The sequence below is a fragment of the Citrus sinensis genome, chromosome 9, assembly GCF_022201045.2.
Source record: "Citrus sinensis cultivar Valencia sweet orange chromosome 9, DVS_A1.0, whole genome shotgun sequence".
Classification (NCBI taxonomy): Eukaryota; Viridiplantae; Streptophyta; class Magnoliopsida; order Sapindales; family Rutaceae; genus Citrus; species Citrus sinensis.
In genome coordinates, this window is record NC_068564.1 from 29342110 (window position 1) to 29362959 (window position 20850).

General features: G+C 31.9%; 2 protein-coding genes across 6 annotated transcripts; one reads left to right on the top strand and one right to left on the bottom strand.

The window, feature by feature from the left end:
- Positions 1–511: 511 nt before the first annotated feature.
- On the top strand, positions 512–8246 carry LOC102624493 (GPI-anchored protein LLG1). Of its 4 annotated transcripts, none has more exons than XM_006474703.4 (4): positions 512–823; positions 915–971; positions 2247–2480; positions 7828–8246. In XM_006474703.4, exons 1-4 carry the CDS (start codon positions 742–744, stop codon positions 7953–7955), a joined length of 501 nt encoding a protein of 166 aa, XP_006474766.2. In that variant the 5' UTR covers positions 512–741; the 3' UTR covers positions 7956–8246. The 4 variants fall into 4 exon arrangements, with proteins under 4 accessions (XP_006474766.2, XP_052289268.1, XP_052289267.1 ...); XM_052433308.1 differs by having other exon boundaries at positions 2247–2422; positions 7770–8246; XM_052433307.1 differs by lacking the exons at positions 915–971; positions 2247–2480 and adding an exon at positions 6262–6318 and having other exon boundaries at positions 516–823; positions 7594–8246.
- A 159-nt stretch (positions 8247–8405) lies between these two features.
- On the bottom strand, positions 8406–14726 carry LOC102623727 (actin-related protein 8). Of its 2 annotated transcripts, none has more exons than XM_006474701.4 (13): positions 14231–14726; positions 13272–13348; positions 12986–13056; positions 12752–12819; positions 12308–12369; positions 11588–11685; positions 11178–11259; positions 10754–10896; positions 10223–10371; positions 9382–9515; positions 9082–9200; positions 8755–8828; positions 8406–8571 (listed from the first exon to the last, which is right to left on the bottom strand). In XM_006474701.4, the coding sequence occupies exons 1-13, from the start codon at positions 14545–14547 to the stop codon at positions 8532–8534; spliced, it is 1434 nt and encodes a 477-aa protein (XP_006474764.1). In that variant the 5' UTR covers positions 14548–14726; the 3' UTR covers positions 8406–8531. The 2 variants fall into 2 exon arrangements, with proteins under 2 accessions (XP_006474764.1, XP_015384672.1); XM_015529186.3 differs by having other exon boundaries at positions 8721–8828.
- Between the last annotated feature and the right edge of the window lie 6124 nt (positions 14727–20850).

The window sequence follows — 20850 nt, forward strand, 5'->3', positions numbered from 1 at the left end:
ATTAATTGTGAGCAATTTTTTTACCATACAGACACAAACAGTGAGTGAGATCCATGGGATATGTTTGGCATTAATGTTATAATTTGTCAATAGATTGTACTATTATTATTATTTTTTCTCAAAGAAAAAAAAATTTTGTACAATTTTCTTCCGCACTCAAGTGCGTCACAGATCATAAGGCAGCCCATTTTTACTTTTTTTTTTTTGAAACATTAGCCCAAATTTATCTGATAGAACCTTTAACGAGAAATCAAAATAAAATTAACAACAGAAAAATATCTCGGATGAAAATTGGAGCGGTTAAAACCGATATTAACGGTAAACTGTCGTGTCTTCGCTTTGCAGACTGCAATACACAACGGTAACTGACAACATGGTTAAAGTAACAGTAATAGTCACCAGTCACAACAGTTTCTGTAGCCAAAAACCAAAAAATAAAAATTAATGACAGTAACAAAAACTCAAAAGAAAAATAAAAATTAAATTTAAAAAAATCCCGGTTTCCGCGTTTTGATGGGTTGTAATCCAAGAGCCAGCAACCACTACTGAGACGACTGCTCCTTGTCTTTTTATTACAAAATCATCACGACATGTTATAAATCTTTAAACTCATTCAAATCTGCTCCGTCGCTGTCTGTTGCATACTGGTTTTGTACAAGCGTGTAAAAAGCTTCTATCTTTTTTGAAGAGAATAGGTGGGAGCACAAAAAAAATTGGATCTTTTCTGGTGCTGTGAGAGAAATGGTGGAGTTCAACAGAGTGTTTCTATCTATTTTTCTTTTGTTTATTTTGATGGGTTTGTCTTCTGCAACTTTCATTTCAGGTAATTTAAGGTTTTTCTATTCTTAAAGTTATATTTATGCTACTTGGGATTTTGTTTGGTAGTGAAATATATGTTCTTGAGTTGGATGCAGATGGTATCTTTGAATCGCACGCTTTTACTGGCAGAAATCTTCTCCAGGCTAAGAAAGGTTTGATTTTTGTTGATTTCATATATCCTAATTAATTGTTCTTCTTTTGATTAGCTTTTTGCCATAATTTTGTGATGCATATTTATGTGAGATCTAAGATCTCTAAGTTTCTATTTTCTGTCATTTGCCCAAATGGTCTTTTTTTTTTTCATTCAATTAATTCTGTTATGGAGGAAGATAGGAGTTTTAGTGAAAACCATGGCAAAAACAGAAACAAGATATTAAATAGAGTGCTGGAAGAAGCAAAATTCTCTGTTATTATTGGGATTTCCTTCCGTCTTAGTTTTTAATCTTGCTTAATCAGTCCCACAACTACTTGTAAGAGTTACATCTGTGTTGGCGTCATGGATTTTGCATACAGTTGAACTTCTAAATACAACTGCATTACGATAATAACAGAGTGATAAACATATATGTCTCATTGTTCTTGGTTATAAAAACATGCCAATTTAAGCAAGTGAATGACTTTGAAAATTGACATGTTGATATTGCCCGTATGGATGAAATTGCTTCAGCTGTTTAGAATAACCCGATTGTTAGATTTTGAGTGAACCACAAGGTTGACTCAATTCTAAAGATAACACTGGCACATTACTTTGCGGCTTATCTGAATATATCAACTGCTTTACAGCAAGTAGTAATATACTAGAAAGTACTTTTGGAATTCTTTGTCAATAATTTGATTGACCTAAGATGAAAGGATGAAATAACTTAACAGTCTCCTAAAGGTAATAGTGAGTCATAAGCTAAACGCTATACTGATGCAAATTTTAAGCAAAACCATTGTTCACACAACCTTTGGACTTGATTTTCAATATCTTCGCTGGTTGTCATTGCAATTATCGATTAGTTCTGTTCTGGAGACTTCCTTAGCTACATGCATACACATGTAATCCTATGAAGCATATAAGGAGAAAGAAAGAGCAAAGATGAGAATAACATAAAATGATTGTATTGATTATAGGGAAGAAAAGGTGAAAGGTATGCCTAAGGTGAGTTTAAAATTTTAGCCAAAGTGAAGCACTTGTTTTGCACACCTTTTGCCTGCTCTGATTAGCTATAATTTGCATTGTTCCTGAATCCTTCAGATCAAGGACTCTGTTATGAGAAAGAAGGAAAATATGGTCCTAATCCGATGAATGCTTGCTTGTCTTTCATTTATGTGATCTTTTTCGTTCCCTTTTATTATGGAGAACATAGTTAATTAATGTATGTCGCTCTCTTAGTTGAGTGAGCACATTTGAATAATGATATATTGGCTTGCCTTATCTGCAGCATGCCCCGTGAATTTCGAGTTTCTGAACTACACAATCATCACAAGCAAATGCAAAGGACCCCAGTTTCCACCTGACAAATGCTGTAGTGCTTTTAAGGAATTTGCTTGTCCTTATGCAGATCAGATTAATGACTTGACGACAGACTGCGCTACAACCATGTTCAGCTACATTAACCTGTATGGGAAATACCCTCCTGGTCTTTTTGCCAGCGAGTGTCTGAAAGGGAAGCGAGGTCTTGAATGTCCTGCATCGGCACCAACTCAGTCGGCAAATGCAGATCACACGTTAAAAAAACCCAATTAAGAATTTAAAATTTTTTTGACGTTTTTGTATTTATCTAAACATACAATCTCGTAATGAGATTTGCTTTATAACAAATAAAATATTGTTCTTGTAATGATCAAGTTACATTTATTAATGGACTTCATCAATCGGACAACAGTAGCCTCCCGTCTTCAATTTCTTTGACAGGCAAATCCTAGCTGTCAAACCAATAACATACCAGTACAAGAAAGAATCTCTTGCACAAGCCATTACATTTTAAGGAAAGATTGAAACTGATTATTAATTGTGAGCAATTTTTTTACCATACGGACACAAACAGTGAGTGAGATCCATGGGATATGTGTAATAAGATGTCTTTCCCCATCATAAGGGAGAGAGCAAGAGAAATCGGTTGAGGAAAAAAAAAAAGAACGACAGAGAAAAAAGAGAGAGAGAGAGAGAAAGATAGAGAGAAAAGAGAGAAAAGAAAAAAAGAAGAAGAAAATCTTCTTCTTCTTTTTCTTAGTTCTGTCATAGGCAACACATGGGATCAAGTTGTTATTGTTGGGAGAAGTTTTGGAGATAAGTTTTAATTATTGGTTTCTATTAAATTGTTGTGCAGAAGCATGATTGCAATAGAAGTAGAAACCTAAGATTTTGTAGAAATATGCTGATAGTAAATTATTACGAAAATTATAATAATTTATACAAATTGATTTTTTATTCTTATTTTTGGGTATGTTAAACTAGATATCGTTTAGAACGTTTTGAAACTTGTTTCAAGTTAATCGGATAAGATTTCAATTAATTATGATCTTTCAAAATCAAGTCTGAAAACCTAGAAATTTATGATTTTAATGAATAACGTGAATTACGAAATTATTTTTACCATAGCTAGACTTCTTCGAAAATTATGAAATTTGGATCAATGATTTTTATATATGTCTAGTATGATTCTGTTAATTTTCATGATTTTATGATAAAGCAATAAATTGTTTTGTATTTTTAAAACAATTGTGTTCAAAACAAAAAATTATTTGACAGTATTGATGATGTCTGAAACGTCAATTATTTTCAATAGTTTTTGAAGGAATTATGCTATGAAATTTTTATCAATGAATTTTCAATGTGTCAGCATATGGTCAGTAAAATTTGAGATTTTTACTTCTATTACAATCATGCTTCTCCACAACAATTTAATAGAAACCAATAATTAAAACTTACCTTCAAAACTTCTCCCAACAATAACAATTTGATCTCATGTGTTCCATATGGCAAAACTAAGAAGAAGAAGACTTTCTTCTTCTCTTTTTCTTTTCTTTTCTCTCCATCTCTCTCTCTCTCTCTCTTTATTTTGTCGTTCTTTTTTTTTCCTCAACCATTTCTCTTTCCCTCTCTCTTATGATGGGGAAAGACATCTCATTCTATTTATACTAGGGTAAAAAGGATTACTAAAATCTAAAAAGACTTAAATACCCTTAGGAGATTTGGGATAATTTGATTAGAATTGCTTATGAGTGGAAATATTACATGAGGTGCCTATGGATGTCCAGAATAGCCTTGTAGAATATTATGTCATTCTTAGTTTTAGATTAAGAGTTAAAATTCTGAGCATCAGACCTGTACAGATATGAATTAGAAAAATTATGTTCTTAGAATAAGTTATTAATTGTCATGCCTTGTATTTGTTTAAGGTGTTGGAGGTGATTGAGACTCTTGGAGGCATAGAGGTTTGTTAATTCAAATTATTTTGTCGAGATAAGTAACTTCATTCCTAGTATACTGGATATGTATAAGTATTTTGATATTATTATTATAAGTATAAATGTTTTTATACTACTTAAATGATTAATTGATTTTGATAACAAAATTAGTTTTATGTAAATATTTTCAAACCTAAATTCTTTTTAACAAAGTATTTTTATAAATGTTTTTTAATATGTAAATTATTTTATGATGTGACTACCTTTTATGATTTTATCTATAAAATAATTTGCAAGCCTAAATTATTGTTATGAACTTTTATGAATCCGATAAGAATGTTTTGTGCCTATGTATGATTTTAATTATTTATGATTGTACGTGGGCCACCTCTTGGGACTGTATGGGGGACACCTCTTGAAGGTCAAAGCGTCGCAAAGTGCCACATATAGTGCAAAGTGTCACGTATAAGTCATTGTGTTTTGGCTTATTGTCCGTAGTTATTCTGTTTTTTATTCTGATCGTATAATATGATATATGTCTGTTCTAGATCAGTACTAGGTTTCTGTTCTGAGTGTGCACACGATATTCTGATTTTGTTTCTGGCCGAGTCACCGAGACTATAGGTGACACTATGTGACATGAGCTAACCTTTTATTTTTTTGTGAATGTGATATATGATTTGCTTTCGTAAATAACTATGCTTTTGATATTTTGAGATACAATGAATTTATGTTATTTTATCGTGATATATCGTTTTATAAAATTTATGGATTATGATATGTGTTTTTAAATAAAAGAAGGCTTGTAATATTTTTAGTATCAATAGGCCTAGTGTGTTAGGAATTGTTTTACTTACCGAGTTGACGGCTCACCCCTTGTCATTACTTTTTTGCAAATTAAGTTCCTTTTGAAATGTGTGCTTCGCTTTGGAGTTAGAGATTTTGTTTTCATTTGCTATTTGAATAAAAGGAGGAATAGACACATGTTCTTTTTATTTTATTTCTGTTATGAACTTGAAATTTATGTTTTGTTTTGGGAGAGATTATTTAGTGTTAAATATATGAATTTGTGGATTTATTTGAATAAGAATTTGAGATATTTCAATTTGAAATTTATGAGTAAAGATTACGATTTATAAATAACCTTCTTCTTCATGTGCTCCGCACATGTTAGATTTGGAGTGTTATAATATGTCTGGCACTAATGTTACAATTTGTCAATAGATTGTAATATTATTATTTTTTTTCTCAAAGAAAAAACAAATTGTGTACAATTTTCAACCACACTCGAGAAGGCAGCCCATTTTTTTCTTTTTTCTTTTTTACTTTTTTTTTTTGAAACATTAGCCCAAATTTATCTGATAGAACCTTTAACGAGGAATCAAAATAAAATTAACAACAGAAAAATATCTCGGATGAAAATTGGAGCGGTTGAAACCGATATTAACGGTAAACTGTCGGGTCTTTGCTTTGCAGACTGCAATACACAACGGTAACTGATAACATGGTTAAAGTAACAGTAATAGTCACCAGTCACAACAGTTTCTGTAGCCAAAAACCAAAAAATAAAAATTAATGACAGTAACAAAAACTCAAAAGAAAAATAAAAATTAAATTAAAAAAAAATCCCGGTTTCCGCGTTTTTATGGGTTGTAATCCAAGAGCCAGCAACTACTACTAAGACGACAGCTCCTTGTCTTTTTATTACAAAATCATCACGACATGTTATAAATCTTTAAACTCATTCAAATCTGCTCCGTCGCTGTCTGTTGCATACTGGTTTTGTACAAGCGTGTAAAAAGCTTCTATCTTTTTTGAAGAGAATAGGTGGGAGCACAAAAAAAATTGGATCTTTTCTGGTGCTGTGAGAGAAATGGTGGAGTTCAACAGAGTGTTTCTATCTATTTTTCTTTTGTTTATTTTGATGGGTTTGTCTTCTGCAACTTTCATTTCAGGTAATTTAAGGTTTTTCTATTCTTAAAGTTATATTTATGCTACTTGGGATTTTGTTTGGTAGTGAAATATATGTTCTTGAGTTGGATGCAGATGGTATCTTTGAATCGCACGCTTTTACTGGCAGAAATCTTCTCCAGGCTAAGAAAGGTTTGATTTTTGTTGATTTCATATATCCTAATTAATTGTTCTTCTTTTGATTAGCTTTTTGCCATAATTTTGTGATGCATATTTATGTGAGATCTAAGATCTCTAAGTTTCTATTTTCTGTCATTTGCCCAAATGGTCTTTTTTTTTTTCATTCAATTAATTCTGTTATGGAGGAAGATAGGAGTTTTAGTGAAAACCATGGCAAAAACAGAAACAAGATATTAAATAGAGTGCTGGAAGAAGCAAAATTCTCTGTTATTATTGGGATTTCCTTCCGTCTTAGTTTTTAATCTTGCTTAATCAGTCCCACAACTACTTGTAAGAGTTACATCTTTGTTGGCGTCATGGATTTTGCATACAGTTGAACTTCTAAATACAACTGCATTACGATAATAACAGAGTGATAAACATATATGTCTCATTGTTCTTGGTTATAAAAACATGCCAATTTAAGCAAGTGAATGACTTTGAAAATTGACATGTTGATATTGCCCGTATGGATGAAATTGCTTCAGCTGTTTAGAATAACCCGATTGTTAGATTTTGAGTGAACCACAAGGTTGACTCAATTCTAAAGATAACACTGGCACATTACTTTGCGGCTTATCTGAATATATCAACTGCTTTACAGCAAGTAGTAATATACTAGAAAGTACTTTTGGAATTCTTTGTCAATAATTTGATTGACCTAAGATGAAAGGATGAAATAACTTAACAGTCTCCTAAAGGTAATAGTGAGTCATAAGCTAAACGCTATACTGATGCAAATTTTAAGCAAAACCATTGTTCACACAACCTTTGGACTTGATTTTCAATATCTTCGCTGGTTGTCATTGCAATTATCGATTAGTTCTGTTCTGGAGACTTCCTTAGCTACATGCATACACATGTAATCCTATGAAGCATATAAGGAGAAAGAAAGAGCAAAGATGAGAATAACATAAAATGATTGTATTGATTATAGGGAAGAAAAGGTGAAAGGTATGCCTAAGGTGAGTTTAAAATTTTAGCCCAAGTGAAGCACTTATTTTGCACACCTTTTGCCTGCTCTGATTAGCTATAATTTGCATTGTTCCTGAATCCTTCTGATCAAGGACACTGTTATGAGAAAGAAAGAAAATATGGTCCTAATCCAATGACTGCTTGCTTGTCTTTCATTTATGTGATCTTTTTCGTTCCCTTTTATTATGGAGAACATAGTTAATTAATGTATGTCGCTCTCTTAGTTGATTGAGCACATTTGAATAATGATACATTGGCTTGCCTTATCTGCAGCATGCCCCGTGAATTTCGAGTTTCTGAACTACACAATCATCACAAGCAAATGCAAAGGACCCCAGTTTCCACCTGACAAATGCTGTAGTGCTTTTAAGGAATTTGCTTGTCCTTATGCGGATCAGATTAATGACTTGACGACAGACTGCGCTACAACCATGTTCAGCTACATTAACCTGTATGGGAAATACCCTCCTGGTCTTTTTGCCAGTGAGTGTCAGGAAGGGAAGCGAGGTCTTGAATGTCCTGCATCAGCACCAACTCAGTCGGCAAATGCAAGTAGGAGTCAGATCACGTGTAATTCATCCCCACTGCTAATGTTCACAGCCGCCTTTCTTATTTTGGTATTCCAGTTATTATGAGTTCTCAAATTTCAGTTTCTATACATCCGATTACTTGATCACACCCCTCTGTATTTTCAGAACTGTGATAAAGGCAAATCACCATCGTACAGAAATTTTATTTATGCGTTTGTTTCTGCTTAATTCTTCCATTTCACTGAGAAGACGAAGTTAGTATGTACTGTCAACTGCATTTGTTGACAAAAGAGCTGTTTCGATTCAACTATTCAAAACATTTGAATCCATCATCATGTAATTGTCATTTTCAATATGAATCTCTATGATTTTGCGTTGATGCAATATTAGTTGAGAGTTGCCCAGTTGGTGGCTTAATATCAGCAAACTGCACCTAACATCTTTGTCTTTGAAAGGTTCTTTTGAAGTCAAAACGAGTGCATTGTCAGACAATTAACAGTTGATGCCATGAACTGGATGAAGGAAGCCGGCATTTACTTTCATAAATAAACAATGTTGGTTCTGAATTCCAGTAAAATAATAATAAATAATAATAATACAGCACTGTTGCAAGTCATTTGATTTCATCTGTTAGCCAGCATTGGCAATTTTACATCATTATTTCATTACAGTAAATGAAACCTAATGTGCATCATCTTCAAGATACGGTAAAGAACTCCTCCTGTGAAAGAATTAACATTATTGTTTCATAATCCAGTAAATGACCCAAAGATTTCTAAGGCAGTGTGGGAAAAAAAACTAATGTATCTCCTCGTAGGAAATCTGAGTATTGAATATGGTGGGCTTCTTTAATATAGTTTAGGAACTCACTAAGGTTCTCAATGCCATAGGAAGCTAAATTTACCACATGATGTTGAATCTACTCTTCTGCCGGAACTGCTTCTTTGTTGCACACCAGGCCCCAGGAAAGGTGCTTAACTGCATAACCACAGCACACAGATTGATTAGAAAAGAGTTTAATGAGCATAAATCAAAAAATATCCGATAATGCTATAGTATTATGTCAATTGATAGAAACCAATACTCAACATGGGAGAATACAGCTACAGACTACATAAAGTAAGCCCATGTCATAATATATATGGAACCCTACATTAAGCATCTGAAATGGAAGGAAACACATGCAAATAGGCATGTAGGAACATTTCACTGATGTAGTGAAGGAGCTTACGTTGCCTACAAGTTTTGCCCCGAACCATGCAGTGTCTGCACCATAAGGAGGAGGAATGACTCTAATTCCATTGGAGATGGATGAGGGGAGAAGTCCACGTAGTTCTTTCTCTAGCCTTTCTGGGTAAAGCTCAGAGACAAAGCTTCATAAGCTGATTTATTCAAATATATTTCACTCTAATATATCTATCTTCATCTTGTTTAACGTTTAGAGGGCACCAAAAAGAAAGGGATCCTCATTGCAACTACAAAAATTTATCAGGGTTAAGAAATTATTGCTTATTGAAGCTGTTTCTTATACCTGCAAGGCCAGGCAAACACGCAGATCCCCCAGTCAAAATCACAGTCTTGAACCAAGCATCATCACCTGACAATTCTGCGTAATGGCAATGGTCCATACAAAGTGCTACTGCCTGGTCTAAACCCATAGTGCGCCTGAGACAAGGGAACACAATTGTTTACTCAACAAGTTAAGGGAGTTGCAACTTATGGTATTAGACATCCTAAATAATGAACTACAAATAGTGCAATTAAAATAAGGACCACGTTCCTGCGCCAGGGTCCTCACGGACTAATTCTTAAGAACAAACGCCTCAATTTAACTAAATAGGATCACTGATATTCAACATCTGAGGGAAATATGACTTTCTTTCTCTTTTAAATAAATTAAAAAAGGTTTCTTAAACAGTCTTTAGAGCTTGAGAATAGGCTTGCTGTTCAAAAGTTTATATTGGTCTTCAAGGCTCATCCAAGGAAAACATCTCCATGAAAGTCCTTCAGCGGCATTTACTTAAAATTTGTAGCGTGAAATGCAATGAAGTGCAATTAGATCTATTTCGTGAGGAAGCATCCAGATTAATATTAGCAATAAATCAATTTTATGGTCGTCTTGGCTGGACCAATAAAATGAGGTATCCAGGCTCCGTTTAGAAAAACCCAATTGGTAATATATCTATGATTATTACTTATATCATAAACGATTCCTTTATTCGAAAAGCGATCTCAAACGTTAATCAACGGAATGCTAAATATGATGAATATGTCAAATATTTGGCGGAAGACATGAAAGAAATGAATTAAAAAAGGGGTAAGTCATAGCAAAAAAGAGATAAATAACAGAATCATTCAAGAATAGAACTTACACATCTGCCATACGCGGCTGAAATAAGATTTCCCCAGTTTGAAAGCGTTCTTTCGAGAGGGTAAACCATCCTTCTCCAGCAATTTCCAATGATGCTTGTGTATCTTTTGATAACTCAGCTTTATAATCAGCAGCAACATAACATAGTTTCTGTAATTCCATGTTGCCAAATGAGGGATCAGACAACTTGAACAGGAAGCATTTCCATATTGAAAGACAGCACATGTGGATTAAGAATTCCAAAAAAAACAGGGACAATGCAGAAAAGCAATCAATTTCATCAAATATACAAGATATGTATAATCTTTAATCAGATACAAAGGAAAAGCACGGAGCATTAGACGACTTCACTAATATTAAATATAAAAATGATGAAAAGTTATGTTTTAGAAATCACAATCACCAAGCATGCACGTAGAAGGTAACAATCAAATCCCTACTTCCCTACTTTAAAAGATACGACATAAGGTTCCCATCAACAAAAATTACAATATAGCAACCAAGATTTCACTTGAGAGGAGGATAGGAGTACCTCTTTCAGTGTGCGAACAGTGTACAGCGATCCAAAATTTATGTTATTCTGTTGCATCAGCAACCTAAGATATCCTGTGAGTTTTAATGCTCCCAGTCCCATTACTTCCACACCCACCTTGCGCATTACTTTACCATGTAAAACTACAAAACCAAACCGCAATCCCTTATGAATCCAATATCCGATGATTTTGAGTGAAAGAAGTCGATAGAAAGGAATGAAGGATGAGCTCAGTTAAACTAACATTTGGAAAACCAAAGAAAGAAAAAACAAAATTTTGATACATCATTAAAAGCTGTGGACATAAACAAAGCACCCTTATTTTATACATCTTGCACACAGTGAGCCATATGTGAGAGTTAATGGCCGCTTTTCAACACTTTGCAGTTGATTCAAAATAAACTAAAGAAGAAGAAAAGCTCACTTGGAACAACAGAAGTGACCTGGAAACCAATATTAACAACAATTCCTGAAGTTCGTTTTGCTGCATATAAAGCCAAAGTTGCCTGTATATTTATATATACTTGAGCAGTCAGTGGGATTAACAAGAGAAAGGAGGGATTATCTCTCTGTAACTAAGCTGAAGAACTCCCTTTTCCAAAAAGGATAAAGAACTTCAATTTGACCGTTCAAAACTAAAAGGATATAAATAAAAGCCTCTGTGGCACAAACTTGTTCAAGTTATGTCCCTCATAAGCCGAAGCACACCACAGAAATGAGAACTATAATTATGCCACCATTAGCTTCTTAGTAGTTTTTTACATTTTTTTTTTTGGGGGAGGGGGGGTGGGGGGGGTAGTGGCCAACACGCTATATTTGTTTGGTAAGACCTACCTGATTGACGGCACAGACAGCTGGAACATTTAGGTCAAACAGGACTTGTTGGAAGCAATCCTTAAGCTGCCGTCTTGATGCTTTTGCATTTTCAGTATCTGGAATATAAGATAAAGAAAACAAGTGATATGGATGATAGTAAACTGAAAGGACTTGTAAGTATTAAATAAACTCCCATAATTAGCCAATATTTTTCACATCTGGCCAAAATAGCACCTATTTTTTATTTTAAACTTTAGGAGATCAAGGATTTCAGCACCATGACAAAGCTTCTCTTTCTTTTAAAAAAAGAGTAAAAATGAATGTATAATAAAAACATACAGTGTCAGATTGACAACCAGCAGAAAGCAAGTGCATGACAAAACATGCATCAGAAGTTCATAAAAATTATTCATTCATGGGCATACGTAGGGGTCATTTCTAAATTGACGAATGAGCTGCCATGCAATGTGGAGAACCTTATCTTAACAATTATGTATAAGCAAGAAGCTCATTACCACAAATTTAATAGCTGCAGAGCCATCCTCTATTACCAAATCACCAAGAACCAAAATGATTGTCCCAAGAAAGAAAGCAATTAGTAGACTCCATAAGAAATGGCCTAATTTTCAATAGCATCTTGTTCAGACAGAGAGAGCATAAATTCCAAAAATTTAAACTCAAACAAATAATAGCAGGAAAAAGTGGTATGGTCTTAGAGCTGAGTTGAATGTAACTAACCGTCATAATGGCAGATTGGAATAGACACCACAATTGGCTGCGTGGATGGTTTCACCTGCATCCTGTAACAACAAGGGTTAGCATACTAAGACCAAAAATTGCGTCAAAACACAGAAGGATCAGCAAGCTCAATCTTGTACAGCACATGTTATATAATTAATCCCCAGCATATCTTAATAAAATAGAACTTTATTAAACATTAGTCATTAGATTTATCCATGTCCAAAGATATAATTACAGAAATTAACAATCGACTTCGCACCCATATATCTAATGCTGCAAAATATGTACGATAACAGTTAAATGACCCCTCATCCTTGTTCATGTGTGTTGGTAAATGAATGCGAGAAAGAGAAATTTTTTGTGTTTTTTCTTTTTTATTTTAAAAAAAAAGAAACCTGGAATAGTCAACAGCAAAATAGACATAAAATAGGAAAAACAAACCTGCTGTATATAGTTGCAAAAAAATGTCGAAGTCTTGAGTACATCGGAGACTCAATATTGCCAAATTCCTATGCATCACATGGGTTTAGAATGGAGAAAAATGTTGTGAAATTCATCTATGAAACAATAAGCATAGCTGGAAAATCATTTCATGACTAAATGATATTTCACATTTAAGTAACATTTGTTTCAAAGAAACTTTTAACCGAACTGCTAGTTCAGTGGAAACCTCACCAAAAATGTTGCTGTTCGCCCAGAAGGACAATCATACTTGCTCCAACCAAACTTGCAATAACCTGAACCACCTACAGAAACGATCAAGAGGAAACACAATACAAATTTCAAGAAGGACAGTTTTAAAACAAATGACGCAGACAAACTCAAGAAATAGGAAAGAGACGACTACAATGATTCAAAGAATAATTCATACAATGCCCTTAAATTGGAACAACAGTATACCCAATTACCCACCACACCGCAATGAAGAACAAAAATTGACAAGAGATTTCGAAGTACTCACCATCAATGATAACAGAACCAGGAACTTGGGCCCGTTGGCCATAAATATGCATGAATGATAAGCCAGTCGCCAAAGTTCTGCAATAAAAATCATTTTGACAAGGACATTAGGTTAGCACAACTAAATTAACAACTCTTATCAGTTATTCCCCACCCCCCTCCCCGCCCCCGCCAAAAAAAAAAAAGAAGGTATGAATATGACTACTTTATGCACAAAAATATCCTATTACTCACTTTTCACAACAGACCACAAAAGCTCAGTCATCAAATGTCCAGTCTTCAACAGTCAACTAACTTCCATAAGATTCAATTTAAGCAACCATCAATAATTATAATGATAATCTACCCCATATTAAAGTCCTGTCTGTCCAGTGTATACATATCAATAATCAAGCATTAGAAATTGAATACTCATTGATTAAAATCCAAAATTTAAGGTTTTTCCCTATCATCAAGCACCAAAATACCTACCTTTGCACTATTGATGAATAAAAAATCTAAAACCAATTCAGAACCTTAACTAATAAAAGATCATATTCTTTTTTCCTAATCAAAATTCGTCATTAACCCAAAAAATTCTACCTAATATGATCCAATCAAATCAATATTACTACTTCCATAAACTTCAATTTAACCCCTACTTAGAATGACAATCTTCAATTAATCCCTCAAAAAGTGTCAAAACATCAATTTATCCCCAATTACGACTAGAAAGACAAAAAAGAAATCCATCAACGTGCCCTTATTTGCCCTCGTCTTCTGAACAAAAATAGATAAATTAAGACTTTCACAGGAGATGAATTAAAAATTCTCATTCTATCTGAGGGATGAATTGAAATTTATCCCTTAGCTGAGTACACTATTTCACCCAATAGCACCTCAAACAGTGAAAATTTCACAATTTTCACTTTCATCCATTTTCTAAGCAACCAAACAGAATTTCCACAGTAATTCACTCACTGGTAAGGATATCCCGATCCGAGAGTTGTTTCACCGAAGAAAATGGAGTCCCACGGCTCTTGCTGATGCTGTAGAAAGAAAATCCACAGACGATTATCAGATACAAGCGCGCGCCACGACTTGCTGACAACACAGAGCTTCGCCGCCTCCTTTGGACCAATCAATTTCACAATTTGAATAAGTACATCCCACGGTATCTGATCAAATGCACCTAAAGATGACGACTCAGTCGTACAACTAGGCCGAGCGGACGAGTCGCCGGTCGAACAAGTCCGAGACGACATCGTTTCCCATACTCTTCTCAACAACATCGCCATCTTTCACTTTCAGCTCATCGGTTTTGAATTTTCCAGGATAATTGTTCTGTTTTCTTTCTGAGGAAACTAAACTGATCTTGTTTTGACTCGAAGATGAGTGGCGACGTTAAGGTTGACGGGAGGGAGCGTGACGTGGGATAATTATAGTGGTTACACGTGGTAACAGTTGCAATACAGATTCTTTAACCTTTTTTATTAAGTTTTTTTGGAGATTCTTTAACTTGTCCACCTTTTTTATTGTGATTTGCCACGTGGGACTCGTGTGGCTTTAAGTGGGGTCCGCTAGAAAACTGTCAGTACTCAGTTGCTTGCAAAAGACCTGAACCTTCGTATGAGTGCAAAGCCTTATCGAAATTCTTGGGTAAAGATCATCGATATCCCTCAATTTTTATCTAATATTAAAAAATTCCAATTGATTTTAAAAATTGTGAAACTGGCCTTATATCGTTAACTTTTCCATAAATACGACAATAACAAATACAATTGAACCACGCTAAATGATTGGATAAATTAATCTCTCGTTTGAATAATTTTTATTAGTCCCAACTTGAGGTCAACGTAATAAATTAATAATTTAATAAATTTTTTTATAAAATCTTATTTTTTGATAATAACCCAATTAATACATGAATTAATAATTAACTTATTTTCAAACTAAATACATATGATGTATATGAGGCATTTATAAAATTAGTTTTTAATGTTTTTTGTTTCTTCTTAAAATTGATTTTTTCTTGAATCTCATCTAACTTTTTTGTAATATTAAAGTGGAAGAACTTTACTTAAAATGACAAACTTTAATATATAAAAACTTCAATTTATCGCCCCAATGCCATTATTATTACTTAATTTTAACAAATTATTTTTATACGTTCTTTTACCGTTAGTTATCTAATCAAAAGGTCAAAACTATTTTTTATTTCTACTACACCTAAATGTTTTAATAAATTATTACACGCACCTAAATATTTTAATAAATTTCACTTTGCTTTCAAATTACTAATTTATATTTTTAATTAATGTTTTTTGGGTAATTTATATTATATGTATACCTTAGTTGTAATGAATGGACCATATTTGCCATCGGTTTTATAATTTTTGACAGATAAAATTATAGGTTTAAGGTTAAAAGACACATACTCCCCCAAAATGTAACTAAAAGGCATATTCACCCCCCTTGATATAGTGAAATGACATTTTCACCCTAAATGTTAAATTTTCTGTAAAAAAAATGTTTGTTGACTATCTTTGACCAAGAGGATGACCACTGTACCCCTAATTTTTGGGATAACACTACTTTCTTTTTAGTTTTTTTTATTTTATTACAAATAAAATTTATATTTCCTATTTTAGTTTTTTTTATGAAAATTATAAAAAATGTACTATGATTATGAATATTTCAATTAGAAAATAGACATTCCAATTTCCACGGGCACAGGACCTCCTTCAACGCATTTTAAAAAAATAAAATAAAATGTCAGCAATTCCCTTATAATATTGAAATATGGGTAATTTTTAAAAACCTCCCCTGAGGTTTGGGTTTGTTGCAAGTAGATGGCGAGAATTGATTTATTTATAAAAAACCCCCTACCGTCAGTTAAGTTTAACATTGACCGTTAGTTGACCGTGCAAAGACAATATTACCCTTAACAATAGTTTATAAACGAAAATAACTAAAAAAAAACCAAAATTATTAGCTATTTTACACTTTTTAAATTATTGATATTTTCTTAAAGTTCTTATAAAAAATTAAAATTAAAAAATTAAAAAATTAAAAAATCCTCTTTAAATTATTGATATTTCCTTAAAATTCCTACAAGAAAGATAAAATTTAAAATTTAAAAATGAAATAGTCATAATCTTTACCTATGATATTGTAAATTTTTAGAATTGACAAGGATAAAATTGTCAAAAAATAGGGTTTGTGCTTTTTGCACCAATAATTTTGGTTTTTTTTTTAGTTATTTTCGTTTATAAACTATTGTTAAGGGTAATATTGTCTTTGCACGGTCAACTAACGGTCAATATTAAACTTAACTGACGGTAGGGGGTTTTTTACAAATAAATCAATTCTCGCCATCTACTTGCAACAAGCCCAAACCTCAGGGGAGGTTTTTAAAAATTACCCATTGAAATATCAATAAATATATTAACGTCCTAAATCCCTAAATTCTTCGATCTATTTTTGTCAAATAAAACCCTAAATCCCCCAAATGTAAATTTTACTTTAAATGCTCATTTAATCCATATGTTTTAGGTTAAACGTCCGACTAATCCTTCTATTTTTTAAAAATACCTGAATATGTGACATCATGCTCGTATTTTTCTTTGCTTTTATAATAATACCCTTAAAATAATATTCTTAGTAATATTGATTTATTTATCTATAAAAATAATTAATTAACAAATTAACCTTAAAAGTAAAATAAATATAATGTAAAATTTTTGTTTATTATTTTAATTTTAGGATTAATTTGATAAATTATTTTTTTTTATAAATAGTTTATTAACAAGATTATTGTAAGGTATTGAATGTTATTTTACAATTGTAGTAAGGGTTATAATATAAAAGTAAAGAAAAAAATAAGGACAGAAGTGTGATCTATTTAAACAAAAAAGATGTCTTAAAGTATAAGAACTAAACAGATGTAAACAACCATTTACCCTAAATTTCACTGCAACATCTCCAAATCTAAAATAATAAATTTTATTTCATTTTATGCTTGTTTAATCATCCCACTAGAATCCCCATAATCAGACAACCATAGCCCAATCATCGGCTGTCGTTACCATCGCCTAAAACCATCACACAAGCAACTGAAAACTCGAGAGCTCCACACTCAAATCAACCACCATTTAACCATCATCAACGCCATTCAATAAAACTAACAGATTACCCACATGCCAGCAGCCTTATCCATGTCATCATCGCCACTAAAGCATCACCAGAATCCTTTTCAACAACAAGATGAACACGCTGCTACCTCTTCTTTAACTTACACCGTTCAGCTCGCATGCTTTCTCACCACCACTGTCATCGTGTTTACCGCCCCTCAAGCATCCATATACAACCGTCGTCACTCAATTTTCGGCCAAACCATCGTAGTAGATGCGGCAATTCAAAGTAGTGGCAGCCGACTTGGTAGCAACGTAGGGTCACAATCTAGGAGCAGATCGTGTCGCGCACTGCGCGTGCCGCCCTAACAGTTATGCCAATGGTTACCGCTGTTGCCTGTTGCCTAATGCTGCTGTGAAGCAATGGTAGAGGAGAAGAAGAAAGAAACTGAAGAACAAAGAAGAAGATAAAGAAACAAAGATGAAACAAAAAACAAAAAATAGAGTAGATGACGAAAAAAGAAGAAGAAAAGGAAAATAAGACAAAATATGAAAAAAAAAATAGAAGGACTAAAAAAGAGTAAAAGATAATTGGTTTGGTAGAGTTTTTTAATTAGAGTTTATTTAAGTGGAGTTTTTATAAGTAAAGTTTTTGAAAAAAGAAAAGTTGTTTGGTTGATAACGAGAGTTTTTATTAAAAGTTATAAAAATTAAGTTTTTAAAAATTAAATTATGAATAGAATGAAATAAAAATATCAAATAAGTAAGAATATTTTAGATATTTAATATTTTAAAAAAGCTATACAACTTTTACTTTTAAAAGTCTAAAATTTAATAGCATATTTGGTATTGTTTTCATTTTTGTTTTCCGAGTATAAATATAATACATGTTCGGTGGGTTGAATCCAAAAAATAATTATAAACAAAGAATTTCTCGAATGAATTGCAAATTAAATTAAAAAAATAAATCCCAAGACAAACTACAAAAGCAATCATTCTCTGTCTCAAATCTTATCCCATCTCTCTCGTTATCTCTATTCACACATCTTTCTTCTTTGTGGTTGATACTTCTCCTTCAACCACAAGCCACCTAAACTTTTCACAACTCTCTCTCTCTCTTTCGCTTTGTGACTGTTACTCGTTTGTCAACCACAATCCACTGTCGCAACTCTCTCTTTCCGTGCCCAAAATTGACTGTTGCTCTGCCTCTGCTATTGTTGCTCCATCTCTGCTCAGTCTCAACTCTCAACTACTGCTGCTGCTTTTTGCTTTGTCTCTACTTCATCTCTACTCGCTAGTATTATTCCTCAATTTTTCTATCTGGGTAAGTTGTGATGGTGGTTCTTCGCGTTTATTTTAGACCCAATTAATCATATTCGTAGAATTTGTTAATGCTAACACTAAAAATAATTATCATGTAATTTTTGAAAATTATTTTGTTTAAATTATTTATGGCATGTTTGTGTATGTATTAGTTAAATAATTACTTTTTAACTCTAAGTATGACTTAAAGTAAAAACTACTTTTAAAAATTGTATTACCAAATATATATTTACTGTTTTTATCCTTCTCAATTATGTTTACCAAACATATATTACTGTTTTTAATTTTAAAATATATGTTACAGAAAATAATATCAGACTCATGTTTAAATTCAAAAAATAGTTACTATAAAACACTATTTTTATTCATTTTTTGTTTTCAGATAATATATAATTCAGAAACAACACTGAACAGACTTAAAATTTTTGTTAGTAGAGATAAAATAATTATTTAATTTTTAAAAACTCTAGTAAAAGAAAATATAAAAAAACAATAATAAAAAATTAAAAAAGAAGGCTTATGAGATTAAATAAGTATTTGTGTCTATTTAAAAGCCGTACCAAATAAGTATGAAGTATAAAGGAAAAAAGAAAAGAAATTGAATGATAATTTTAAATTTAAATTAAGAACAAATTATAGTGGCATAGTTGGTAAATTATTATGTACAAAAGCCCAAATTAGGAATAAAATTAGTTCTTGTGGCCCACTAAGTCATTTCAAAATTTTATTTTAAAAATATTTTAACTTTTCATTTTTTTCATATTTTAATCATAAATTAAAGGGGTTATTTTTCAAGATTTTTAAAGATAAACAATGAAAAATGATAAACGTTAGATATACTCAAATATTTATAAATTATTAATTATTTTAATATTTTAACCCTTACCTTCATGTTTGGGAAGAAAAATGCAAAAAAGTGGCTTTTAATAAAAAGGAATTTATTATAAAAAAATTAAAAAATAGTAATATTAAAATTTATAACAAATGAAATATTAATAAAACCAAGAAAACATAAAATTTTGGGATTACGATTAGAGGTAAGGTTTTGGTTTTTTGAATTTGCAAAGTTATATATATATATTCTTAATTTTCAATCTATTCAATTACATCAGTAACCCTTATAGATAGTAATGGAATGTAAAATGGTGTTTTGAATGGTAAAGATTAATTAATTGATTAATGATTTATATTTTTAAAAAATAGTTATATTCGATGGCTAACGTCAATATAAGGGTGAATTTTTTTTTTTTTTCATTGTGGTGATATTGTAATTTAAATTATTATATTTTTTTTATGAATTAAAATATATGTAAAAATTAATTTAATTTTTTTATAGGTCTATTACTATTGTTTTAGGGGATTTTTATTAACAAAATTATCTTTGTCATATAACTTAAAATACAGCATGCCTCAAGCGGCAAAATAAAATTATCCTTCTTAACTTCACAAAATTGTAAGTTAGCATTAGGGACATTCTCGTATTTTATTAAGTTAACATCAGTCAACTATTAAAAATAATTGTATTTAAAGAGTAAATGGAAGTTGATCATTCTAAATAGAGGTGGATTGAAGTTTAATCTAATTGAAATCGTGATTCAGGCATGCAATATAGCCAAGGATTATCAAGTGACTGATTCACTCGATCAATGAATCGATCAAGAATAAATCAGAATTGTCTCGTACAACTTAACATAAACACTAAATTCTCTACTTACACTACCTTTATACTTAATGAAAAATCTTATTATAAAAGTGATACTATTTTATAAATTGATAATTATTAATTTATTGATACATTAACATTCGCTAAATTAATAGATTTTTTTCATAATAACATGACTAATAATTTATCGATATTTTAGTGTAATAAGAAGGTTCTTTTTTGTCCCTTCTCATTATTTTCTTGTCATCGTTGTTATGGGATTAATTCTACCCCATCATCATTATTATAAGATGGAACATTTACTTAGTAGAAGATTTTAAAATAAGAAAAGAAACAACTTATGAGACAAGTTGGGAGAATTATTATTTTTTTTTTCCCAAAGGAGCAGTCAACTCTATCTTTCAATGATATAAGAGGATAAGAACTAAATAATACATGATAAGAATTTTAATATTAAAATTAGATAATCTCTATTGAAACAT

Excerpts from the sequence above, each read along its gene's own strand:
- LOC102624493 (XM_006474703.4), top strand. The coding sequence starts at position 742 with ATGGTGGAGTTCAACAGAGTGTTTCTATCTATTTTTCTTTTGTTTATT. Across the intron at positions 972-2,246 it reads TCTTCTCCAGGCTAAGAAAG|CATGCCCCGTGAATTTCGAG; the intron begins GTTTGATTTTTG and ends CCTTATCTGCAG. Across the intron at positions 2,481-7,827 it reads GTGTCTGAAAGGGAAGCGAG|GTCTTGAATGTCCTGCATCA; the intron begins GTCTTGAATGTC and ends AAGGGAAGCGAG.
- LOC102623727 (XM_006474701.4), bottom strand. The coding sequence starts at position 14,547 with ATGGCGATGTTGTTGAGAAGAGTATGGGAAACGATGTCGTCTCGGACT. Across the intron at positions 13,349-14,230 it reads GGATCGGGATATCCTTACCA|AACTTTGGCGACTGGCTTAT; the intron begins GTGAGTGAATTA and ends TTTTTATTGCAG. Across the intron at positions 11,686-12,307 it reads TCCAATCTGCCATTATGACG|ATACTGAAAATGCAAAAGCA; the intron begins GTTAGTTACATT and ends CTTATATTCCAG.